Raw genomic sequence first — 24343 nt, 5'->3', positions numbered from 1 at the left:
ATGCAAGCCGGCCTCCTGTGGGCACGTGTCTTCAGGACCCGACCGCCTCATGGGGGAGGGTTCAGACCTGCCTGGCCACTTTCGCACCCTCTGCAGACTGGAGGGCACCTGCCGGCGGCCTTAGGGTCACATTCTAATTTTGGTATTGGGACACTCTGGAGATCATCGTTCCTAGATTTACACCCCCCTCCTCTCAGCAGCTCAGGACAGTAACCAGGTCTCCAGGCTCCAGGGCATGTAATGTGTCATTTAAAGTGGTTTGAAAATACGCTGTTTGGTCTCCATACATGATAACACATCTGCCTTGACAGGTCAGACGCTACCAGCTCTGCCATCAGCAATTTGACACTGAACAAAAGAGAGCACTTTATATTTTGAGTCATTAGAGAAAACGACTTCATGGTTTCCTAAATCAGTGTTTAGATGCTGAAATTAGGATGGTGCAACGGGTACAGTGCTACAGGCTAGACGCCACAGCCTTTCAGAAGGCAGAAGCAGGTGCAAAGCCCGTCAACGAGAGGTACATGCACCTCAACAAAATGGGAAGCCTGCACCAAGGACCAGGCACAGAGAGAGGTTTTACTCATAAAGTCAATCAATTCTTGGCCATGAATAACCACAAAAGAAAAAGACACGAAGGGTCCTAGTGGCTACAAGTTAATGATGAGTGAGCACAATGGTCTGGCAGTTTTAAAATCTAACAGTAGAGTATGGCAATGGGTAAGGGCCAGGAAGACCTGGGGTGAGAGGTGGGAGCTTTGGGTCTGTCTCATTGGAGAACCGTGCCCAGTGTCTGTCTGGACACCAGCTACAGGGGGTTTGGTAGAAGATTCAGACAGGGGCACCTAAAATGACTAAAAAGATCTCGAAAGGGTAAAGGATGGCTCCCTGTTCAAAATTAAGACTGAAGGGTAATGATGTTATCAAGGGTTCGTGGACCAATGGGGTGCCGACAAGCCGGTCCCCACTCTTCTCCGGGGGTGAGGGGCAGAACCCAGCAGAGGCGCTAGTGCTCATGTGAGGCACTGCCACGTGGCCAGGCATCGGGGAGCCGCTCTCGAGTCCCCCCATCCGTGGTCCCAGAGGCCCTAGAACTCCGCAGACTCGTGGAGTGGGGAGCAGCCTGGCCTCCCGGGGCTCCTCTGTGCCCCAGGCACATCCATGCCTTGGAGAAACCTGGCTTTTGTATTTGCTCAACTGGAAGCCTGTTCTTTGATGTGGGGCTTCAGTCTCCTTCTATAAAAGGAAATTCAAGTGTCCTTGAAAACCACCCAGCAACCTGGTTCATTGGGCGGGTGGCCGCCGGAATCACCCTGCAGTGACTGTTTCCAGGGAAGTTTCCAGGGATCTGTTCTGCCTACCTCCTGCCCCTACAGGAAAACTAGAAAAAAGTGCCAGTGACTCTCGACCTCCGGGCGGGTGCTCTCTGGGGGAATGCCACCGGCCTGCCCAAATGGCATTTAGTTCCAGGCATGTTCTGCCTTTCTCCAAAGCCTGGCAGCTGCTTGGTTTTCTGTTAAATCCCCAGGTTTTATCCGGTGACTGATTTAGGTGGGAGCTCCCAGTTCCTGGTCTTACTGCTCGACTGGGCCACGTGACCCCCTGAGCCGGGCGGATGAATAAAAGTGAACTTCTAGGGCGTGGAGTCAGCCAGCCTGAAACTGGCCAGGAAGGGCCGGGACTCGGGGAGGCAGCGGTCAGGGTATTTCCAGGGCAGGCGAGCTGCTGGCTCTGCAGGGGGTGACACAGCCCAGCTCTCCCCCATTTTGCCTGCAGTGCGCACCTCGTGGCTTTGGATGGGGGGCCTTCGGGACTGGCGGACCGGCAACGGGGCTCAGGGTCACGCACTAGGAAGAGGCATGCCCCGCCTCGGGTGTTTCTGCAGGTGGCGCGGCAGGGCTGGGAGTCGGGCCCCCTCTCTTCCCACAGTAGCTTCCCCCACCCAGCCTCTGCATCGCCCCTGCACCATGCGGGTAGCAAAAGATTCTGGATTTGAGAGTCTTACCAAAAAGACCACTGCCCTTCCCCTCAACCTTCTGGGCCGAAGTGCAGCTGCCCAGGCAGCCCCAAAGAAGTCCCTGGGTCCCTGAAAGCATGGAAGGCCCCTGGAGTCTGCGATGCAGTTACTGGTTCGCCGAACTGGCCTGGTCTCCCAGGGGCCTGCACAGACCCCGACTCCGCTCCGTGTGAGGAACTGGCCCAGAAGACCAGGGTCTGCTTGCAGAGCGGGCTGCTGGGCCCCCAGAACCTGGTTAATGATGGCTTGGTTTAGAGGGTACACGCCAGCAGATAGTGCCCCATTGATGTTCAGAGTCCTGTGGCTTCCACTCCCGCTGCCACGACGGGTGCCCCAGAGACTGCTGGAGCCCAGACAGCACTGGGATCCTCAGAGGGTGCTCTCCTTTCTAGAAAGTTCCAAAGCTTGGATTGGGCCTGCTTGGCATTCCCCGCCCCTCCCCACTCCTGTTCTCAGCTGTCCTGTTCAATCCAAAACACACCCTTGGCTGTGGGATTCGGCATGGTTGTATTTCTGCAAAGCCTGGGCTGCTCACCAGGAATTGGTCTCCCAGAGGGAGGGAGGCGGGTGGGTGCTCACATCCCTACCCTGGCCCGTGGGCCTTCTGGAGCCCCCCACCCATACAAGGCCTTGGAATTGAGTGACGCTGAGCCGGAGCCCTGTAGGACCAGGGCAGAGGAGGCACATGTGGGCACAGTGGGGCCACAGATCCTCAAAAGTAATCCCCCTCACTAATTCCCATCTTAGCAGGAAGAGGGCCAGCACTGATCAGATCCACCCCGTTTTCTGCAGAAGGGGCTTCGTTGCTGTTTCTTTCGATTTCACACCCAGACCTTTTCTCTGTGTGGGGATCCTGGCCTTCCCCGACCCATCACACGCCCAAGAGCCACCTCGAGCTCCCGTTCCACCCACCTGGTGGGAGGCCACCGAGGGAGAGGGGCATGCAGAACAGGAGGGGGGCTCTGGGGTGGGAATGGAGAAGGGGCATGGCAGGGGAGGGCGACCCCCCGTCCCACCTGGGACCACTAATCTAATCATATCAGGTGTGCTCCAGATAAATATTAATAACCTGGTGACAGAGGGAATTTGGGAGAATCTAATTAAATGGACACTGTGCAAGCTGGCAGCTTTGCCAAGGAATCACTCCTGGTACAACCCAAGGGCTGGGAAAGGAGAACAGGCAGAGCCCCTGGGGGCCCTGAAAGGACGGGGGAACTTCCACCCCACAGCTGCCCTCCTGCTGGGGAGTTCCACTCGCTGACCTCTCCCCGCCTGCCCACACAGGGCAGCAAGGCAGGGTCAGGCCCCGGCTCTAGTGCCCCCCAAGACCCCACCTGCCCTGATCCCATCACCAGGCACCACCCTAGAAACCAGCCTGAGACCAAGGTGCCTTGCCACACACCCCAGGGGCCCAGCACCTCCACTCTGCAGCCCACCAGGGCTGTCTGTCTGTGCCCAGCTGGTGCTCTCTCTACAAAACCTGAACGCCCATGCCATGCCCCCCACGCTCCTCCAGACAGAACAGAAAGGGCACCTCGGGCCTCAGGGCTCCCTGGGGAGTGGGTGGGCCTGTCCGGCACGCCAGGAGACATGACCGCCCTCAGAGGGCCGGCCCTTGCTGGCCAGGAGCTGCCTGGGCTTGCCGTGGATGAGGTCCCCAGGCCAGGCCTGGGTCAGGCCCACTCCGTGGCGCCAGAGCCCGCCAGCTCTGGGGGTCTGTCTGCCTGGTGGGTCCCTTGTGATGGCGACTCACAGGCCCCCAGGGCCCATGTTGTCCTGAAGTCAAGGCCTATTTTAGGTCCCTTGTGTGAGTGAATGATGCTCCTCAGCCTTCCTTGACTTAGTTCGGTCAGGCTGGAGCAGTAGGAGCTGGACGCAGGGCCGCGTGGGCCACACAAGTCGGGCCCTGGGCGCAGCCAAGGCCCCTCCTGGGCTCTTCCATGCAGCAGCCCTGCCCTCACCCTCCGTCCACCTCACCCCGCCCTCCACCCAACAGACAGACGGCCGGTCTGCCAGGGCAGGCTGCTGGCTTCTGGACCTGAACAGCCGTGGCGTCGGCTCCCTCTTCTGTATGTGGGGGGACACCTCTCTGTCCAGTCTCCATTTCCCCTGAGGCCGTCTGTAGGAGAAAGCCCTGGGAGGGGTGGGGCACAGCTGACGGTCCACTTGGCTGTGAGGTGGCCTCCTCGGGGACGCTAGTGCACCCAGCCCCACTCCAGGCTGGGGCTTGACCCTCCCCTCTCATCTGGAATAGCCCCAGGATGGGGAACCTGCCACCTGCCTGCAGACGCTGCTAAGGCCTGGAGCCACGCAGACTGCGCAGGCCTGAGGGTGGGCGCAGGGGAGACCAAGGAGAGTGGCATTTGGGACCCCTACCGTGTGAGCGCTGGCCATGCCCCACGGCACTCCATATTCACGGCAGCCAGATGGGGGCAGTGCCGCCATCCCCCCATGTCATACAGGGGGAAACAGAGAGGGTAAATGATCTGCCCACGGCCACCCAGCTGGTAGGCGGCAGGGCCAGGACTGGCGGCCGGGTCTCCCAGATCCTTCCTTCCCTGTGCTTGGACAGCCTTCCGCCAAAGGCCCTGGGCCATCCTTCCCCAGGGAGGGGGCCCCCTGAGCGCCCCCCGGCCGGCACCCTGAGGCTCAGTGTGTCTGGCTCTGAACGGGCTGCCTTCTTTCTCTTGATCCTCCCTTGTGCCCACCCAGCGGCTGAGGTGCAGGACGTGGGGGCTGCCCTTGCCATGTGGCCTCTGTGACCCCAGCCAGAGGACAGAAGCCCCCACCTCCCAGAGGGGCCCACCTGGCCCCAGCCCCTCCCCCGGGACCCCAGCGCCACCCAGCAGGGAGGACCAAGGACACCTCTAAGGCCCCGGGACTGAGGGCACCAGGAGCTGTCCCCGGGGACCGGCTCTGGAGCTCCCTCCCAGCGGGCTGCTGAGAAGCCCTCACCCACCTGCCCTCTGGGCCAGATCACCCTGGGCTTGGTCCTGGGGTCGGGGAGGAGGCAGGGGCCTGGCCCCAAGGGGTGGCTGTGGGATGGCAGCAGGCCCTGCGGCTTCAGAGTCCCCCTGAGGCAGGGAGGACAGCCCCTGAGGAAAGGGGAAGCGAGACAGCCTCGGGGCAGAAACAGGGGGGTTCTGAGTGATGGACGCGCTGCTCACCGGGCCTGGAGCTGGGGTGTGCGGGGGGTGAGCTCTGGGCTCTGCCCCCCAGTGAACTCTTCAGCTATACAGTGGGGCTCCTGGCATCTTTCCCTTGGGGTGAATAGCAGCAGTCATGCACTGAGCGCCAAAGATCACTCGGCAAACACAGGAAGCTCGACAGCCTCCGGAGGTGGCAGGAGGGCCCGAGGGGGCAGATGAGGGCTGGGCACAGGTGGCAGTGGTGGAGGGCGCCACTTCTGGGCCCAGGGAGCCGGCTGCATTCTGATCCCACTCACGTGTGGCTGGGCCACCCAGAGTCACCTCCCCCAGCTATCCTCAGACCCGGGCAGGTGGGCACACCTGCCTTAAACGGGGTCCCACATCCCAGGTGCCAGGAGTCCTGCTCAGAGCTGAATACGAAAAGGGTGGCTGTGCTCACCGGTCACCCGGCTCTGGGGGGTTCTCACCATGATCAGACATGAGAATCACCTGGGGACTTAAAATCGGGGTGCCTGGACCCCTCCCAGATGTACAGAGAGTTGGAGCGGCATCCTGTCTGTTTGAAGGCCCCCTAGAACCTTTGAGGGGGCTGCTCCCCAGTGGGCCTCATGCTCCCCTCCCACCCCTTCCCTTTCCCTCACCTGTCCCCTCCCCCAGGCTGACCTCTGAGACTGCAGGGGTGTCTGAGGAAGGGATTTCAGCCCTCGCCTGGGGGCTCAGTGGGGCAATGCGGAGGTACCCGACCTTCCCCAGGGAGGCAGCGGGCCCCAGGGGGAGCTGCTGGTAGTAACTCAGGCACCTGGGACCTCTGGGGCTCTCCGCTTCACCCCCACCCCTGCTTTTGTATTCTGGGAGCCACAGGAGTAGACTCTTCCTGTCTCTGCAAGCTTAGAGCCCAGCAGACACACACACGTGTGGGTTTTCTGAAGTGCTGGGTCTAGTGTGGCCCTGAGACGCCTCGCACCCTGTGTAAGAGAAGAACCAGCCCCGGGAGGCCTCAGCGGCCCCCAGACCAAACCTGGCAGACCTGCCCTGCCCGTTCCACACTCACTGCCTTCTCGGGCCACCAGCGCAGCCTTGTGGCTCGGAGCACACGGTGGATCCATGACCTCCGGGCCCAGGTGAGGGTGCGTGAGGTTGGTGAGACCCTGCCCGGCTGTCACCGATGCCCCCAACAGAGGGCCCTCCTCTCCTCCTCAGTGCCCCCCACAGCACCCTGCAGCATCGGCCCTGCTTCACACGAAGAGCTGTGTGCATAGATCGGGTTTCGGGGGCACTGGCCTGGGATCCGAGGCCATCTCCCCTGGGGGCTCCCAGCCCAGGACCCCTCCCAGAGCAGGCCCATTCTTAGGCAACACCGGACTCTCCTAACTCAGACTTTGCTGGATGGCTCCCCCAGGGCTGGGGGTAGGGTAGGGTGGGGGAGAACTGTGTTTGAATCCCAAATTCCTATACCCCTATGGCTATGGGACTTCGGGAATGTAATGTGACCTCTCTGCACTTGCTTGAGTGTCAGCAACCAGGACCCTGGCTCTACCTCCCAGAGGGGGGCTTCTCCCACCCTCACACACATCGGACCTCCCCGGACCTGTCACCCAGCAGCGCATCATGGGCCTGGCCGCGTGCCCCCCACACCCGGCGCAGTGCCTGGCGGGCAGCAGCCTCAAGGTGCTCACTGGATAATAAATTCATAAAGAAGGGCCCTTCCCTGACACTCGACAAATATTGTCGGAATGAAGGGACGGACACATGTCAGAGTACACAGACCATAAAGGCAGCTGAAGCAAGGGCCGACGGGCAGATAAGATTAGCTCCCGGGGCACAGGCCGGCTCAGCAGGTCACTGAGGGGTGCACCAGGTGGACGAGAGAAGTTTCCTGCTTAGAGCAGAGTTGGAGAACGTTCTCACCGCCGACTGCAGTCCTCTGGACACCCTGGGTCCTCTGTTCCGAGCCAGGCCACCCTCGCTGTGACTTTGGACAAGCCACTTAGCTTTGCTTTGCTCGCTTGTAAAATGTGGCTAGTAACACAAACCCCACCAACACACATTCCACGAATTAAATGAGAAACGTGAAGTGACACAGGAAGCATGTCACGTGTGCCTGGCCGGCTAGAAGCGCTCAGGTTGCAGCCATGTCTGAAGGTCTGCCGCATGTGCAGCGCGAGCTGCCGGAGATAGCAGGGGGGAGGCGCTACCTGCCTTAGCTTGTCCCCAGCTCTGCTGCCCCCCACAGGCCCCCAGCCCCATACGGCTGTCTCTCGGCCTCGCCCACTGAGGGCTCGGTACCTGCCCCACAGCGGGTATGAGAACAAGGGCCAGGGAACAGGGGGCTGGGCGTGCCCAGCTCCCTGCCCACGGCTTGTCCAGCCTTCATGGCCCTGCATGCAGGCAGTTCCCAGACTGTTCCACAGTTTGCATAGCATGCAAAAGTCCCTGGCCAGCTCCAGGGGGACTGGGGGTGGGGTGGGAGTCAGGAACACAGATGGGCAGAGAGGATGGGACGGTGACCCAGGCCTGGCTGCAGCCTGGGGTTGCCATAAACCCGGGTCCAGCCCTGTTGCGTGGGGAGAGACTGCTGTAACCCTCAGGTCTCCACCCCAAGGGTGTGCTGGTGCTGGGGCCCTGTGTACCCTGCTCTGCCCCGGGGCGAGGGGCCCTGGGATTCACAGCACCTGTCAGCATGCTCTAGTGTGTCCCAGGGCTGGGCTGAGCTCAAGGGCCTCCCTAGGGTCTCATGAGATCTGCACCTTTCACTGGCTTTATTTTGAGCCAAGGGACAGGGCTGTCCAGGCCCTGTGACCGGCGGTTTGGCTTCACTGGGCTGCAGAGAGGGTGGCCCGGGGACAGGAGTGTCCTGGAGCCTCTTGCAGAGACGGGACTTAAGGAAGGCCCGGTGTCCCTGGCGTAGGCCCAGGGGAGCTGGGCCCAGACCTCAACCCTGGGTGACAGGCCTGGTGCCCAGGAGCCACCTTACCAGCGGAGGAGCATTGGAGCCCTAAGCTCAGGAGGCCAGAGAGCTGAGGAGAGACGACAGAAGGCGGGACCAGCAGGCCCCCAGCCCCAAAACAGCCCCTCCTGCCGTGACTCAGCCAGGGGGCCCCATGACTGCGGCAGTAGGTTGGGAACCCCAGATGCCGCCAGTTCCCAGGGGGTGGCTTGTGCCTGCCAGAGAAGAGCCAGGAGCCTGGTGCGGTGTGATGAGAGCACCAGATTCAGAGTAAGAGGACCCGGAGTTCCTGCGGCACAGTGCTTAGTCTATACGGTGGGGGGCATGGGCTGAAGTGAATGCTTCCTGGGGTCTTAAACGTGGCAGGCACGCAGCCCAGTTAGCTCAGTTACTGCTCTCAGCGGCCATACAGGGTAGAGGGCTATTATCCCTATTTTCTAGATTAGGAAATTGAGGCACAGAGAGGTTGTGACCTGCCTGAGGTCCCTCTGACCAGTGCCACTGGGCCCCTGAAGTTCCTCCATCCCCACCCTGTGCCCTCTCGGTTGCTAATGCTGATGGATAGATGGCCCCTGCTCAGAGGTGGGTGTGCCGGGCTAGGCTAGGCAAAACCCCGACCCCGATGCAGGTGGATCGCTCTGGGGGTCACTGAGCAGGGAGGCAGCATGGCCGCCTCTGCACCCTGCCCGGGCCCACCGATGCCGGCAGACCAAGACCCAGGGAAGAGGATGCATGGATCAACAACCAGAAACCACCCGGGCAGCTGAAGGCCGTGTGAGTCCACCCCACAACCAGGATCCCGAAGGGACAGCCTTACAGGACAGACGGGAAGCAGGGTGACATGATGAGGAAACTGGCATGCAACTTGGGTTCAGATTCTAGCATTCTGTCCCCATCTGTGTGCCTCAGTTTCCCTGCCCATCAAGGTGAGAGGAAGTACCACCTTCCACACAGGGTGGGGTGAGGAGTACATGAGATCATCCAGGTAAAGAAAGCAGGTGCCTGGCACCAAGCAGTCTCTTAAGGTCCACAGCTGCTTTAGAGAATTTCGACAGCACCTCCGAGAGGAAGCAAGCGCCCACGTCCCGGCCCCCGGGGGAACGAGGGGAGACACGGCGGGTACTGAGCCAGGCCCCCCTTCCAAAGGACATACATGCCCCTCGCCAAGGGGTCAGTCAGCCAGGAGGCCCCAGCGGAGGCCCCGGGGGCCTCATGGAGGAGCTGCCCCCTGATCACTGTTCTCAGCTATCTCTCAACCTTGAACTTTCTATTCTGTTTTGCAATCAGTTCAGAAAGCAGCTTTTCTAGACTGCCTTCTTATCACCGGGAAACTTCTAACACAACAATAGCTGATTGTGCTCTCTCCTGGGCGCGGCTAAATTCTTTGACCGCCACACACACAAACCTTTTTTTTGGTAGGTTTGGAACTATAATGATCCCATTGTGATTGGTCTGTTCAGGTGACAGTGTGACCCTTAGTTTAGAAGCATGAAACGGTGCTGGGACTGGGCAGAGAGGGGACCCAGAGGCAACCAGTGACATGATCCAGGGAAGTCTTAGAGTGGCTGAAGGGCACGAATTTGCATACAGCACCCGAGAAACATTGCCTGGACTGGCTGGATTTGGAAATTCGTAGCTATTTGTCAAAACACCAATGGTTTGTCTTTTGTCTTTTTTTTCAGCTATTAAGAAATAAAATTGGTTTGTAATTTCACCCCCTCCGTGAACCCGGCCAGTAGGACCCAGCTGCTGGGCAGAGTTGATACAGATTCATCTGAAGGTAAACTAACAACAGCCATCAGCCAACCCGCAGGCCCTTGGTCGGCTGCTGTGGGGAGTGAGTCAGGGGCCAGGGTCAGGCCAGGCCCAGCCCCTGGCCTCGCAGCTCTGTGACTTGGGGCGTGCTGGCTCTCTAAGGCTCAAGGTCAGTAGGCAGGGCAGGTGGGGAGCCTTGCCTGCCAGGGGGAGCCCTCGGTCCCTGTGGAGGTGCTGTCCACCAGCAGGAGCCCCTGGACTGGACTTCACCTCCTGCCTCCCATTCACCAGCCTGGGCCCCCAGGAGAGGAATGCCAGCCAGAGCTCTCGGTGCCACCTGCTGCCACTGTCCCGTCTGTCCAGAGGACTTCCTGCCTCACCCGAGCTCCCAAGAAAACCCCGGAGGCCTTTCTTAGAATGTGCAGCAGTTGCTGTGCTTCCAGAAGGAACTGGCAGTGGCCCCAGCCAGCAGAAGAGGGAAGCAGATCAAGTTCAGGGGCCTGGGAGCCAGCGAGGCCAGAGTGGTGCCGGGTGTGGGCTCTGGGACCTGCCGCGTCGCGGGGACCTGCGGCGGACACCCTGGCCCACATCGTGGGGCAGCAGTGGGCACCCTGGGCCGCGCCGTGGGCATGTGCAGCAGGCCCCCTGGGCCGCATCGTGGGCACCTGCAGTGGGCACCCTGGGCCTCTGCCTGCAGAGGGGTTCCTCTCAGCCTAAAACCCTTCCTTCGCTGGCCAGTCTGGGTAAATGGGGACACGGTTGGTTGGCATTTGACACCATGCCTACACAGAGCAGAGACTCATGAATGGATGTCTTCATCATTGTCAAAGAAACAAATATGCTTAAAAACACTGGTATTTGCTCTCTTCTGGGTATTCCATTGGCCTCCTCACCTCCAGCCTTCCCCAGATCCCGAGAAGGCGGCACTTGCAACCCTGGCCAGTTTCCTGGCTGAGGTGGAGCCTGGCTATCCAGCTGACTCCAGGGCCCAGGTGCCGAGGAGGCTTGCTGGTCTCAGGCTTTATTTCTGCTCTGAGACGCCCCTCATCCTGAGGTAGAGACTCCCCAAGGACATTTAGAAGAGATACCCAGCCCAATGTCGTCTTCCCAGGCGGCGGGGCAGCCCTACCCAGCTGTGGGCCCCCTGATGGACTGTGAGAGAGGCAGCCAGGCGGGAAGGGGACCACGTCAGGGACATTCAGAGGCCACTGGGGTGGGGGCTGGAGCAGCCTTCACTCAATGCCAGTCTGTCCTGGAGAGAAGGGGCAAGGCTTGCTTTTCCATGGGCCAGGCAGGCAACTCAATCCAAGAAAGAACCTCCTGGTAGAATGGTCCTGTGGGGGAACCACGAGCGCTCAGGCGTCACGTGTGCAGGCAGGCCTCGGGTGGTGTGGGTGCTGACTGGCAGATTCAGGGTCTCCCAGATGACCTTTGAGGCCTGGCGGCAAGGCCAAGGGTTCTGAGAGCTTGATGGGAGACAGGGGGCTCAGGCCAAGGAAGGGCCAGGGGTGAAGTGAGCACCCAGGGACCCAGGAGAAACTGGAAATGCATGTGTGGGGGTCCTGTCTGGGAGACCAGGGCACCTTGCCTGGAGTACTGTGGATAGAGCCATGAGCCATGGGGCAGAGCCACTGGGCAGAGCCACATGTGACAAGGCTGTGGGACAGGAGCCCCACAGAGGAAGTAACTAGAGACCCCTTACCTATGGCTCATAGCCGAATGCAGACTGTATCTCTAGACACTGACGAGGCTATGGCGGTCGGGGGAGCCGTCAGAGCAGGAGGGTCAGCTGAGAAGGCTTCCTGGAAGAAGCGACTCTCCTTAACAGCAGGGAGGACATCTCGGAGTCTCCCCTGCTGTCATACCTTCCCCAGAGCACAGCAGCAGGCTGCCTCTCCTGGGACACCCGGCGCTGGTGGGTCACCCAGCCTCTTGCCAAGTAAGTGACAGAAAAACCTAAGCCATTCTTTTTAAATATTTTATTGATGTTCACATAACAAAGAATCAACAATTTTAAAAGGTACAATTCAGCACCATTTAGTACATTCACAATGATGTACAACATCACCTCTGTCTAGTTCTAGAACATTCTCATCCCCCCAGAAGGAAACCCCGTCCCTACTATGCAGATGCTCCTCATTCTCCTCCCCCAACCCCTGGCGACCACCTGTCTGCGTTCGGCATCTACGGGTTTGTCTGTTCTGGCATTTGCACCTCCTAAGCCATTTTTTTAAAGAGGGAAAAGCAGATAGCTGGGCCCCAGCCCCCACTGCAAGCGTCCAGCTGTGGGAGCTGGGCACATTCTTTGTCTCCTCCTGCGTCAGTTTCCCCATCTGGAAAATGGTCGTAAGAATGCCTGATAGGACTGTCTTGGGGTTAGAGGGGCCGTCTATGCCGGGGGCAGGGTCTGCCCCGGAAACTGTGGTGCTTTTTAGCTGCTGTTGTCGTGGGCATCACATGTCAGGATGGTACGGGACAAGGACAGTGGGGGGCCGTGGAGGAGCAGAGCCAGGAACAGCAGATCTGCTCCCCCTGGGCAGGGCTCGCGTGTGCAACCGCAGGCAGGTCGCAAGCCTGCTTTCCAGTCTGCATCTGTGCATCTGCTCCTTCCTACTTCTGTGACACTGGGCCTTGGTTTTCCATCTGGAATGGCGACACAGACCTCACAGTGTCGGAAGGGGTGAGGCCTGGCACCATGTGAGGGCGGGGGGTGCTCAGAAGGGACATTCCAGCAGGGGTGCAGGGTCACAAGGGGCTCTGAGAGGAAGGGATGACAGTGGGCAGGTGCCCAACGTCGCAGCGACGGGGTAGGGGGACCCAGGGCCGGGTCTGAGGGCAGGCAGGCGGCAGGAGCTTTGCCCCGGCGGCTGGATGCCTCCTGTCCTGGCTCCCCTTGCGGGTAATCCATCAGCTTGGCTGTTCCTGTCCAAGCCCGCGAGCGGCCATAAACGCGCCGGCCCCCCCCCTGCAAGTGGCCCAGGTTTTATGTTGTAAGGACACTGTGGGGCGTCTCAAACACGCCGCTAATGACAGGCATCATGAAGCAATAAAAGCGCTGGGGCTGGTGGGAGGGGGCAGGCGGGAAGGGCGGGGGCCACCAGTCCCGGCTCCGCGGTGCTGGCGGCAGGAGCTCTCCGAGAATTGATTAGTCTTGGACGTGCTGACCTTTTTGTTCTTGAAAAATTGCTTTTGAGCAGCTGAGGCAATAAAAGTAAATTGATTCAGAGAGAACGGAGGATGAAATTTGCGTTGGGCAGGGCGGGGCACGGATAAACACCCTGTGACGTCAGAAGGCCCCCACCCCGACCCCTGCACAGCGGGACGTGACCTGGGGATCCAGGGCGGGGTGGGGCTGGAGGGGGGCGGGCTGGGTCTCTGCAGAGAAATGAAACTGAGAGCGGAAAGAGGAGGGAAGGGGAAGAAATGACACCCAGAGGACAGGTGGGGAGGGGAAAGGGGCAGAGGTGCCAAGTCAGTCGGAGGGAGGCCGCAGCACCCAGCAGGGATCCGGGGAGGGTGCGTGACACAGGGGGCTCTCTCGACAGTGCGCGTTCCCCCATCTCATTTCATCCCCACAAAGCCTTATCTTATCCCCATTTTATGGAATGAGAAAAAAGGCCCAGGGAGGTCTAGCTACCTGCTCAAGGTCACCCACCTGAAACCAGGCAGGGGACTCCTGAGGGGGGGCCCTTTACTGAGCCACAGTCAGCGACCCCCTCCCAGCACTGAGGAGGTACTGGGGCTTAACGGGCCCCACAAACCCGTGGGGTGGGGGGCCCTGCCCCCAGAAGAGAAGGCTCAGAGAAGAGCCGCATGCTGGCCCGGGCCGCTGGCGTGGAGGGCACACTGAGACCCGGCCAGCATCCTGCCGCCTCACGGGGCTCCCCCCACCCCCTGCAGACAGTCTCCTCACCCGGGCTGCCAGAAAACCACATGAGCCAGGCTGTGAAAGCAGTGGCTGCGTCTGCAGGGCCCCAAGAGTGCTGCGGACGTGGGCACGACTTGGCACGGGAGAAGGGTTAGCCCCGTGTCCTCCCCATGGCCACTGAGGCCCTTCCGCCGGGGCCCTGCCACAGGCTGGCTCCAAGTTCACAGCCACACTCCTGCGTCTGGGTCTGGAGGTTGGAGATGTGGAATCCTGTGGCTTTTTGGTTCCAGTGTGTGGTCTCAAGTGGAGAATAAACACCAAATCAGTCTGGTGCAGGAAGTAGCAGGGGCCACCCCAAAGCGCAGGCTCCCAGGGGGAAATCCAGACCCCGCCCAGGCTCTGGGTGATCCCGGGGGCCTTGAGGAGGCAGGTCCTAACTCTGCCCTCCCCACAAGGCTGGCCTCAGAGGGACCAGTCCTGCATGGGACCCCACATCAGGACAGAACCCGCCAAGCCATGGGACTGCACCCTGCTGGCTCCCTAGGGAGCCTTTCTTGGCCTGGACTCCCCAGGCGCTCACACCTGCACCCCCCGCTCCTGCCCAGCCTCTGGAGAAGACAGGAGTGTCGCTGCCTCCGTTTCTACGGGGAGGAGAGGGCTCGCCCCGTGCCCTCCTGTGTCTCCTGCCTCCCTGGTGAAAGTGCATGGCCACCAGGTGTCCCAGCCCCCACCAGCAGCGCCAGCAAGGGGCTGCCCCAACTGGAGCATGCCCTGCCGGTTCCCCTGCCATCTGTACCCCCTCCCCTGCCCTCCCCCTCAGGGATCCCCAGGGCAAGGGGGGCCTGGGGCACGCAGGTTGCCGGGCAACCGCGCTGTTGCCAGTGGAGACGCTCATGCACAGGCCCCCCAGGATGCCCGAACCCAGGCTGGGCCCTAGGTACCTGAGCCAGGGCGCTGGGCCGGGGCTGCTAGGAGGGACTCCGGGGTCTCCACCTCTCCTGGCGCGGGCTGCCTCTGGCTCCGTTCTGCAGTCAGGGCGCGAGAACGGCGGGACGTCACCAGCCACCCCAGGCCTCGCTGTCCGGGCGCAGACCCCTCTCCACGCACACCGACTTGGAGTGAGCACTGCAGAGGAGGTGGCAGTTGTGACTCGGAGCTTCCCAGCCCAAACTCCATCCTCTGGAGCTGTTGGCCTGCAAGGGTCTCTGGAGGACAGAAAGGGGCATTTTTCATGGGAGACAGGTTGTTTCCCTACAGGGAAACTGGGGCCTGGAGTGGTTCAGGAACTAACCCGAGGTTTTACCGCTAGGAAAGGGCAGCGCTGGGACTCCAGCCCAGTTCCAGCTGCTCCTATTGCTGCCCGCTTGGCTCCTGGCCTTGGTGGCTGGGCCTGGGCAGAGCTCTGTCTCCCCCTCTGGCTTCCCTCTCCCAGCTGTAAAGAGTGGCAGTTCCTGGACCTGGGAGACACGCCTAGGGTGCAGGCCCGGGCCTGGCGCAAGGCCTCAAAGCCACTGATGGGCTCCTTGCTGCTGGAGCGGGCCTGGCCCTGTGCTGGAGGCTGTGCAGAGACCAGCCCAGAGGGCTGTGTACACAGAGCTCCTGGGACTGGCCACCAGGTGCAGCCAGGCCGGGCCCCTGGACAGGCCGTTTCACTTCCCCTGGAGCAGGGCAGTGAGGAGGAGGCAGGGAGGGAGGCCTGTGTGTCCCCAGGCTCCTGAGCGGTGAGGTCTCCGAACAGGGGCCCCAGGCCCTCTGTGCCGGAGATGTGGCAGAGGATTTATGGAGGTCATGGGTGAACCCCTAGCTCTCCCCCCCATGAAAACCACCCTAGGGGACCTGGCAGAGGCCGCCATGGAGGTCCCCTCCCTGTCCTGACTGGCAGTCCCAGCCTGTGGCATCCACCCCCAGGGGCCACAGCAAGATGCTGGCATGGGTATCTGCCAGACCCCAGGACCTGAACCCAGAAGCTTCAGGGCGGGTCTGCCAAGTGCCTGGGCTGGGCTTATTCATCCATCAAATATTAATTCAGCAACTTCCAGTCCTCTCACTAATGTGATAGAAATCAAATTCCTCTAATGGTGTGTGGAATTCAGAGTAGGCCTTGTCATTATCAGATACCAAAAGGCAGGTTTGTGACTATGACTTCTGAGAAGAGTGGGCCACCTCTGATCTAGATAGTGTGCCCACCACCACCCACATCTGTCTCTCCCCCAGCACCTGAGGTTGGTGGAAAAGCCACCCTGATTCATCCCGTGGTGGCCCATGTGTCATTCGCTCACCACGTCTTGGCTGGGCCGGACCACGTGGAGGGGAGGTGGTCAGGAATCCTCTACACAGACTGACTAGCCCTACAGGGACGGAAAGGGAGGCACGAGCCACACCGGGGGCGCAGGCCAAGGAGGGTGGGCACCCAGGAGCACTTTGGGGAGGAGGGGTATCTTGACCTGGGCAGAAGAAGACAGGATTTCCGAAGTAGGGGGTTGCGATGGACCCTGTGTCCTCATGGGAAGGTCTGGCAGGAGCGAGCAGGTGGAAGTGCTAAAGGTACGTCCAGGAAGGCAGGCAGCCCTTCCAGCCTGGGTCTGCAGAGGACGTACTGTCAGCTCCCGGCTTCGCCTGCCCCGCACATCACACCGCCCCCCTGTCTGAATGCAGGAAGGTCAACAAACCTTGCAACCGAAGTAGGAGCACAAAGTGCAGTGCAAAGAAGATCCTGCACCGCCGGGGAGTTGTCACGCCTTCACAAAGCAGCCAGTCTGCGCCTGTGGATGACGATTTGTATAGGGGGGTTGTGTGTGTGCATGTATGCCACCCGCAGGCAGAAAGGAGGCACGCAGTGTGTGCAAATGCAGCACACACACACACACACACACGCAGCAACCGCTGGGCAATTGCCTCTCCTTGGTAGGTCGGTGACATACTGAGCACTTAGGCAGGGAAGTGCCTTCGTGGGGCCCCTGAGCAGTGTCCTCCCAGAGAAGCTAGGAACCCCTGCCCTGCAGCCAGAACTGTCCTCTCTCCGCAGCCCTGTTTGCAGGAGATAGGTTGACACAGAACCCCAGAGGTCCCAGCACCACCTCCCTCAGGCCCCCTGCTGCACAGAGCTCCCCCCACCCCAGAAACTGGCATTTGGGGGAGCTCCACAGTTATCTACAACTGCCAAGAATATTTTGGGAACTGACTTTCAGAATCAGTCACCTGGGGAAATCCCAGTCCCACCCCTTCACAGCCCTACTCAGGCTCTGTCTTGGTCTGGCTTTTGGTTGTTCAGTAGACTCTTCAGATCTGGAGTGCTCACCTTTCCCCTGATCTGGGGGTCTCCCTCTATAATCATCTCCATCATCAGCAAAAGAAGGTCTCCCAGCAGAAAGCAGCCCATGTGGGGCTCTGGAGGAGGAGCCCAGAGCCACCCAGAGCAGAGGCAGCGTGGGGAGGTGTGTAGACAGAGCACAGCCTGCTGGTGAGCCGATGGCCCTGATCTGTCTGTGGCCACCCCGCATTCGTTGAGCCCCTCTGCCAGCCAATACTGACAGCACTGGGGGTGCCTGCCTGAGCCAAGGAGGGGGCCCTGCTTCTGGATGGTGCATGCGTCCAGTGCGGTGATACCATGCATTCCCCTCCCCCTTCATAATCCTGCCTTGCCATCTTCCAAGAGGGGTGGGTGGGTGGTCCTCCCAAAGCATAGGAATGCTCAAGATAAGGGAGATGCCCAAAGAGGAAACGGTGTCTCCACAGATCAGAACCCTGAGCGCTCATCTATGTGGGGTGTCAAAAATATGAAGGCCCTGAAATAACTTTGTGTGGTTCCATTTGCATGAAATGTCCAGAACAGCAAATCGACAGAGACAGAAGGACTAGTGGTTGCCTAGGGCTGGGGGACGGATGGGGGGCATGACTTCTAATAGGCACAGCCTTCTTTTGGGGGTGATAAAAATGTTCTGGAATTAGATTATGGGGGTGGTCATACTACTCTAAATTTACTGAAACCATTGAATTTTACATTTTCAATGGGAGAATTTATGGTGTATTAGTTATATCTCAATAAAGCTGTTAAAGACTTTAAGTCTTATGGGGAAACGTTCCTGGTGGTATTATTGACCAGTCTGTACATCTGATTTCATCTTTACAAAAAATATGTGCACAGGCATATGTAGTGGGAAGACCAGAAGAAGACACCAGACCATTCACAGGGCTTCATCTGGGTGAAGGAATCAGAGGTTTTATTTTCCATGTACAAACAGCCAGGGGGCAGGATCTGTCTAGAGCTGGGGGTGACACCGCAGCCGAGCCCCTGGACCAGCCCATCCCTGCCTGAGGTGCCCGTGACTCACCAGCAGAGGCTCCCTGCAGCACGCGGCCAGGGGTCAGCCCCTCCCTGGGCAGGGAATGCTGCCAGGCCGGCGGGGCGGGCAGGTGAGGCGGGCATGGTGGGCGTGGTGGGCAAGCGGGCTCGTGAGCCCCACTTTGGCTGTGAGCTCACCTGGTTCGCCTCCAGGCAAGCAGGCAGGAGACCAGCAGTAATTATGCAGCCAGGCGGGAGAGCTTGGCACCCCTCTTTCATTCCCAAGGAGAGAGGTCACCCCTGGCGCCTGGGCCTGCCCTGGTGGCATCGCCCACAGGCTCTCGTGGGGTTGCTCATGACCCTCCAGGATGGGTCAGGAGGTGTGGCTGGTCCAGAAGGCGATCCGCCGGGGCCCTAGCCTGACTCTTGTTTGGGACCCCCGGCAAACCCTCAGGCCCCGGGTCCTTGGGTTGAGCAGCTGTGCCTCAGTGCTCTGCACAGCAGCAGGCTCAGTAAACAGCCGTGAGCAGATGGATGGATGAATGAAGCAGGACAGACGAGGGTCCTGCACATCACCCCCAGGTGCACTCACAAGGCCTTGTAAGGGCAAGTGCCCAGAGAGAGGGCCAGCACCGTGGGCATGCCTGGGTCATGGGTTATTCCTGGCCAGGGAGGACATCCGAGCAAGGGGCCACCTGGCCACTGGGAGGCTTGGTGAGGCCGGCGGTGGGGCATGCAGCCTGGAGTGGGCAGAGCAAGGGTGTCTGGGGCCCGGGTGGGAGGTTTTCAGAAGGAGCTGGGGCTGGCTGGGGGTCAGTGAGTCCTGCTAACATGAACACAAATGCTGGTGTCCTGGTGCTCGGCACTGCGCAGCCAGTCGGCAGCCCTTCCTCAGGCCCTGACCAGCTCAGGGAACGGGGAGGTGACCAGGAACAGGAGATTGAATCAACCCTCCCTTCTGCTACCCAACGCCGGCCCAGCTGGTGCACGGAGAGGAAGGGCAGCCTAGCGGCTCTGCTGCCTCCAGAGCCCAGGGGGGCCTGGGAGAGCACGGGGCCCGCCCCCTGTGGGTTTCGGCTGGGAGGCCCAGCCGATGGGGAGCTCACATCGTGGACGGGCCACTGGTCCTGCAGCACGGAGGCCCTTGCAGGCAGTAACGGGTGCCAGAAGCCCCAGGGTCATATCCCAGCTGTGTGGCCCTGGGCCAGTTACTTCACCTCTCTGAGTCTTGATCTCCTCCACTGTAAGATGAGGTTGAAATACTGGGTCCCAGGGGCTGTGCAGGGATATGTATATGCAAAATATATGCAAAACACTTGGCATGTAGTCTGTGCTTAATAAGTGATGGCTGTTATCACCCTATTACTAATAGAATTAATATCAACATCATTGTTAATATTATTGTCCAGCTGCAATATCTTTGATCCTAAGACAAGACCTGCCAGCAGGGCTCCCTTGCCCCCTCCACACTGAGCCCTGCTGGCTTAGAGTGTACAAGCGATTTCTTACGGATCTGGAAGATTTTCTGACTTTGTGCAAATGCCCAGTGCCCTCCCTGCCTCATCCTCAAACTTGTCCACTTGCTTTGTGGCCCACTTTCTGGCTTTGGCAGCCTCCTGACTGGCCGTCGTTGGTGCCTGGTGGCCAGCAGCTCCCTGGTCAGCAGGGCCCAGAGCAGGACTGGAGTGCGAGGGGCGCCCGGCGCTCTGTCCCTGAGCCTCCTCCACCCCAGCAGGGACTGGGACTGGGTGGGAGACGGCTGCAGGAGGGGGACGCGGAGAGGGGCCCCGGGAGAGGCTGAGGACGGAGGAATCTCGGCCCTCTGAGGTCAGCCCATCTATTTTTACATCCCTTCCCAAAGAGGCCAGCCCGGCTCCGAGGCAGTCGCTCAGCTCGGTTGTAATCCCCAGGGAATCCGGTGTCTTCGGGAAATTGGACCCAGGCTGGGGGTGCTCAGAGGCCCTCAGTCCCCAAGGAGGGCCTGAACTGCAGAGAAACTAGCCGCTGCAGTCAGACAGACGGGCCTGGCTGCAGATGGGCGGGGCTCCCTCTCTGTGAAATGGGCATGACTTGCCCCGGCCTGCTGCGGGCGGGGGCGGAGCACAGGGAGGCCTCTGGGCCATTATCCGGTGAGGGCAGGCCTGCCCCTCTGGGGTTGGTGCTTGGAGGCTGTGGGAGGGGCAGGCATGGCCGTAGGAGGCCTGACCTGGGAGGACTGGAGAACTTCAGGGACCAAAAGTCCCAAGGGCTGGGGTGGCCACCCAGACCCCCTCCAGGAATAAGGAGCCTTCAGCTCAGCCCTCATGGGGGTTCCCTTGGTAGAAGAGGCCTTGCCCAAGGGCACACCCCTGCTGGGCCACAGGTATGAGAGCACCAGGGGGCAGGCAGGGGGGCCCAACCCCATAGAACTCCCCCCGCCAGGGCCTGCCTCAAGACAGCCTCCATGGCTCATCTGCCAGCTCCCAGTCCCTCCTCAGGGGAGCCCCCATGGTGCAAACAAGCAACTTGGCTTCACCAAGGCGCCTGGGCTAGGGGCCGAAGCAGTAGACCCCAACCTGGGTACTGGGCAGAGCCTGCCTCAGTTTCCCCAACAGCATACGAGCACCCCCCAACCCCAGGACATGTGCAGTGGGTTAGCTAGTGTTCCCCCAAGCTCATGTCTGCGCTAAGACTCAGAAAAGGAGACAGGGTCCCTGCAGGTGGAGTAAGTTAAGGATCTCAAGGTGAGAGCCCTCTGGATTTAGGGTAGGCCCTAAATCTAAGGAGTCAACTGAAGGAGACCCACAGGGGAGGCCCCGTGACGATGGAGGCAGAGTTGGGAGCCACACAGCCCCGAGCCAAGGAGCACTGAGGCCCCTCAGAGCCTCTAGCAGGAACCAGCGCTACCGACACCTGGAATTCAGGCTTCGGCCTCCAGAATGGGGAGCGAATCCCCCTCTGCTGTTTAAGCCCCTCACTTTGTGGTGACTTGTGACGGCAGCCCCAGGACGCTCACAATTTCAAAGGCAAAAGGGTCTCAAGACAAGGATTGTTGCCTGTCCCCCAAGCCACCTGTCCCCCAGACACCCCACTTGGTCTGCCCTTGAAGCAACAGGCAGGGGCAGGAGGCAGATAGCGGAGGGGCCCCACAGGCCGGGCTGTGGGGTCATTTGATCCCAAGGTGCTTTGAGTCTTTGGGAGGAGAGAAACGAGATGGGATTTCAGTTATAGAAATAACTTCCATGCAACTGTAATCGAGCATTCATATAGAGCAGAGGAGAACGGGGGACACAGTTGTAAGGGTGGCCAGCATCCCCTCTTAGCCCTGAAAGTCCTACACCCCCAAGAAAATCTTCAGTTCTTGTAATTTCAACTGCAAGGGGACCCATAAATGCCAAACACCGGGCTGGGCTCCGTGTCCCAACCCTGCTGGTGGGGGCATCCTCTTCCTTATGGAAGGACCCGTCACCTTTTTGAAGGGGGACAGGGAGGAGTGGCTTCTGGGCAGGCTGGGAGGAAGGTGGGGGACACACTGGCCTCAGAAAGCTCACCTCCACAGATACTTCCTTCAAAGGAAGTTACTTAGGATGTGTGCCAGCCCGGCAAGGGGCACTAGGAAGTAGTGGGCTTCCTCCAACTTCCTCAAACATTGCCGTGTGACCCCACAATTCCACTCCCAGTTATGCCCCCAAAAGAACTGGATACAGGGGCTCAAAAGAATACATGTACACACATGCTCAGAGCAACATGATTCGTAACAGCCCAAAGGGGGAAACAACACAGTGTCACCAAGGGATGAATGGATAAGCACAAAGCGGCCCAGCCACCCAAGGGAATAGTATTCAGCCATAAAAAAAGGAAGCAAGTTCTGACACATGACATAACATGGATGAAACATCCCAAACACCACGATCGGGGGAAGAAACCAGCCACAGAAGGCCGCACACTGTGTGATTCCATTTATATGAAACATCTTGGGTAGGCAAATCCCCAACAGGCAGAAAGTAGATTGATTCATGACTACCAGGAACTGGGAGGTGGGGGGCTGGGGGCAGAAAAATGGGGGTGATTACCTTAATGGGCTCAGAGTTTCCTTGTGGGGTAACGAGAAGTTCTGGAGCTAGATGGAGGTGACTCCTGCACAGCATGTGAGTGTCCGAAGTGCCTCTTTAATACGGTCAGTTTTATGTGATGTGAGTGTTGCTTCCATTTGGAAAGGAAGTAGTGAGCCTACTGGAAGTAGCCCTGGTGCAGTGGTCATGCCACTAGCCCTGGGAGTACTGGTGCTAGTAGTGGGAACCAGCAGGGGAGCCCTCAGGTGCCCCCAGGTCAGGCAAGTCCCTCCCAGGATGCCCGCCAAGGAGCGGCACCCCCCCAGCAAGCAGCCGGGCTGAGCAGGGGCAGGCAATCCAGAGGCTCTACCCCTACAGAGGCATTCCAGAGACTTGCTTTGAAGGATGTCACCAAGGCACCAAGGCCGACGGGACAGAGAGAAGCCCAAGGTCAAAGACACGCCACTCACCCGGGCCTTGAGCTTTCATGTACCGTCACACTAACATGATCGTTCTCGGTCTTCAACTCTTCGTACCAGCCTATCCGGAAAGCACAGGCCATGACTGGCTGAAGAGCAGACACGGTTGTCTGCAGCCTTGGTGAGGCCCAGGAAGCAGAGCTGCAGGGGGTCGGGTGGCAGGGTGGACCTGCAGGCGGGGCAGGGGAGCTAATATCCACCCTTTCCCAGGGGGCAGCCGGGACAGGCGGGACAGTGTCCTCGGTGGCTCTGGAAACGGGGTGGGACAAAGTCACGGAGGTGAGCAGCAGGGGAGTGGAACATAACGCCCACGGCTCCCTGAAGAGGTCGGGGAGCCGGGCGACCAGCATAGCAGAGCCAAAGAGACGGCATCTTGCCCGGATCGGGAGATAAGATTCATGTGGTCATCTGTCTCCTCCAGTCCTTGTCTTTAAATAGTGGCTTTGTGCGTTGCCTCGTAAGCTGACAACTCTGCATTAGGCCAAACCTCTCCCAAGTCCGGCCGCCACACGCAGCAGGAAGCCGACTGCTGCCCTGGGCCACCAAGGAAGCAACCCAAACTTAATGCACCGAAACCGAACACCGCTGCTCTGCCCCCCACCTGTCCCCCCAGGCTGCTCCATCTCAATGTGGGCAATGTCAGCCTTCCAGCTGCTGAGGCAAATCAAACTCAGAATATCAGTGGCTCCCTCTTTCCTCTGCTCCCCACCTCAAACCTGCTGGCGTTGCCCTCAGTATTGACCCGGAACCTGGCCACTCCCCACTGTCCAAGTCCGCATCATCTCTTCCTGGAGTCTTCCCTCCCCACTCCGGTCCTTGCCTGCCCTGGAGCCGCGCTGGCCTCAGCAGAGAAGCCCGCACACACCTCTGAACATCCACGTCAGTGGGTGCCACTCCTGGGCTCATAAGCCAGCAAGGAGAACAGAGGAAGGCTAGGTCCTTGTGATGCCCTCCGAGGCCTACGTGCTGCGGTGGCGCCCCCATCCTCGCTCTGACCTTACTCCGTACAGCCTCCTGCCTTGAGCCTTTGCCTGGCACACTCCCGCTTGCCCTCCACAGAGCCACATGGCTGGTGCTGTCATCTATTCAAACCCTTGCTCAAATGTGTCCTTCTGAGCCCGTGCCCCTGACCAGCTGGTTTTCAAGTGCATGCCCCTGTCCCTGGCAGTCCCGATACCCCCTTGCCCTGCTCTGTTTTTCCTAGAGCACTGGCTGCATTTTCAGGTACTGTCCGACCCCTGCGCGCATGGTGTCTATTGTCTGTGGTCTGTCTGCCCTGCTGGGGTTATGTTCGCTGCAGGCTGAGGCTGGCCCCGTCCACCTGCTTGGGGAGGGCAGAGATCCTTGTCTGTCTTCTTCACGGAGTTTCCCACAGGCCTAGAACAGTGCCTGGCACACAGGAGGCCCTTGGTAAATGTCAAACGGTAGTTGAATAAGTGTGTCCTCCGAAGATGGAGCAGCAATGGCCAGAGAGAGAGCTAAGGCCGTAAAAGTGGGGGCCTCCAGAGAACTGGCTCAGAAGAGGCAAAAGGGAGAGAAGGAAGTCACTGTGTGTCATGGGGAGACTTCTGCACCATTAAAAAATCTGTATGCATGTATTACTTGATTTTAAAGTTCATATTTTAAAACAAATAAATGGGCTTGTATGGCTCTATGTGTTTTCCTTTCAAGGAATAGCCTGCCTGGACTTGTTAAAACGTCATGGAGAAACCATCCCACATAAAAATCCCGGGCCCAGCTGGCCTTGCAGGTGAGTTCTCCCGAGCATTGAAGGCAGAAATAATACCAACAAACTTGCAGAAAACTGTGGCAGCA

General features: G+C 59.6%; 1 protein-coding gene across 1 annotated transcript; it reads right to left on the bottom strand.

Annotated features, from left to right (window-relative positions):
* Nucleotides 1-12001: 12001 nt before the first annotated feature.
* On the bottom strand, nucleotides 12002-22611 carry LOC118925021 (uncharacterized). Its single transcript, XM_057499546.1, has 6 exons — nucleotides 22520-22611; nucleotides 18984-19161; nucleotides 16016-16274; nucleotides 15028-15168; nucleotides 14678-14941; nucleotides 12002-14034 (listed from the first exon to the last, which is right to left on the bottom strand). The coding sequence occupies exons 1-6, from the start codon at nucleotides 22609-22611 to the stop codon at nucleotides 13958-13960; spliced, it is 1011 nt and encodes a 336-aa protein (XP_057355529.1). The 3' UTR covers nucleotides 12002-13957.
* Between the last annotated feature and the right edge of the window lie 1732 nt (nucleotides 22612-24343).

Source organism: Manis pentadactyla, chromosome 4 (assembly GCF_030020395.1).
Source record: "Manis pentadactyla isolate mManPen7 chromosome 4, mManPen7.hap1, whole genome shotgun sequence".
NCBI classification, from domain to species: Eukaryota; Metazoa; Chordata; class Mammalia; order Pholidota; family Manidae; genus Manis; species Manis pentadactyla.
This window is presented reverse-complemented; position numbering and strand designations above follow the sequence as displayed.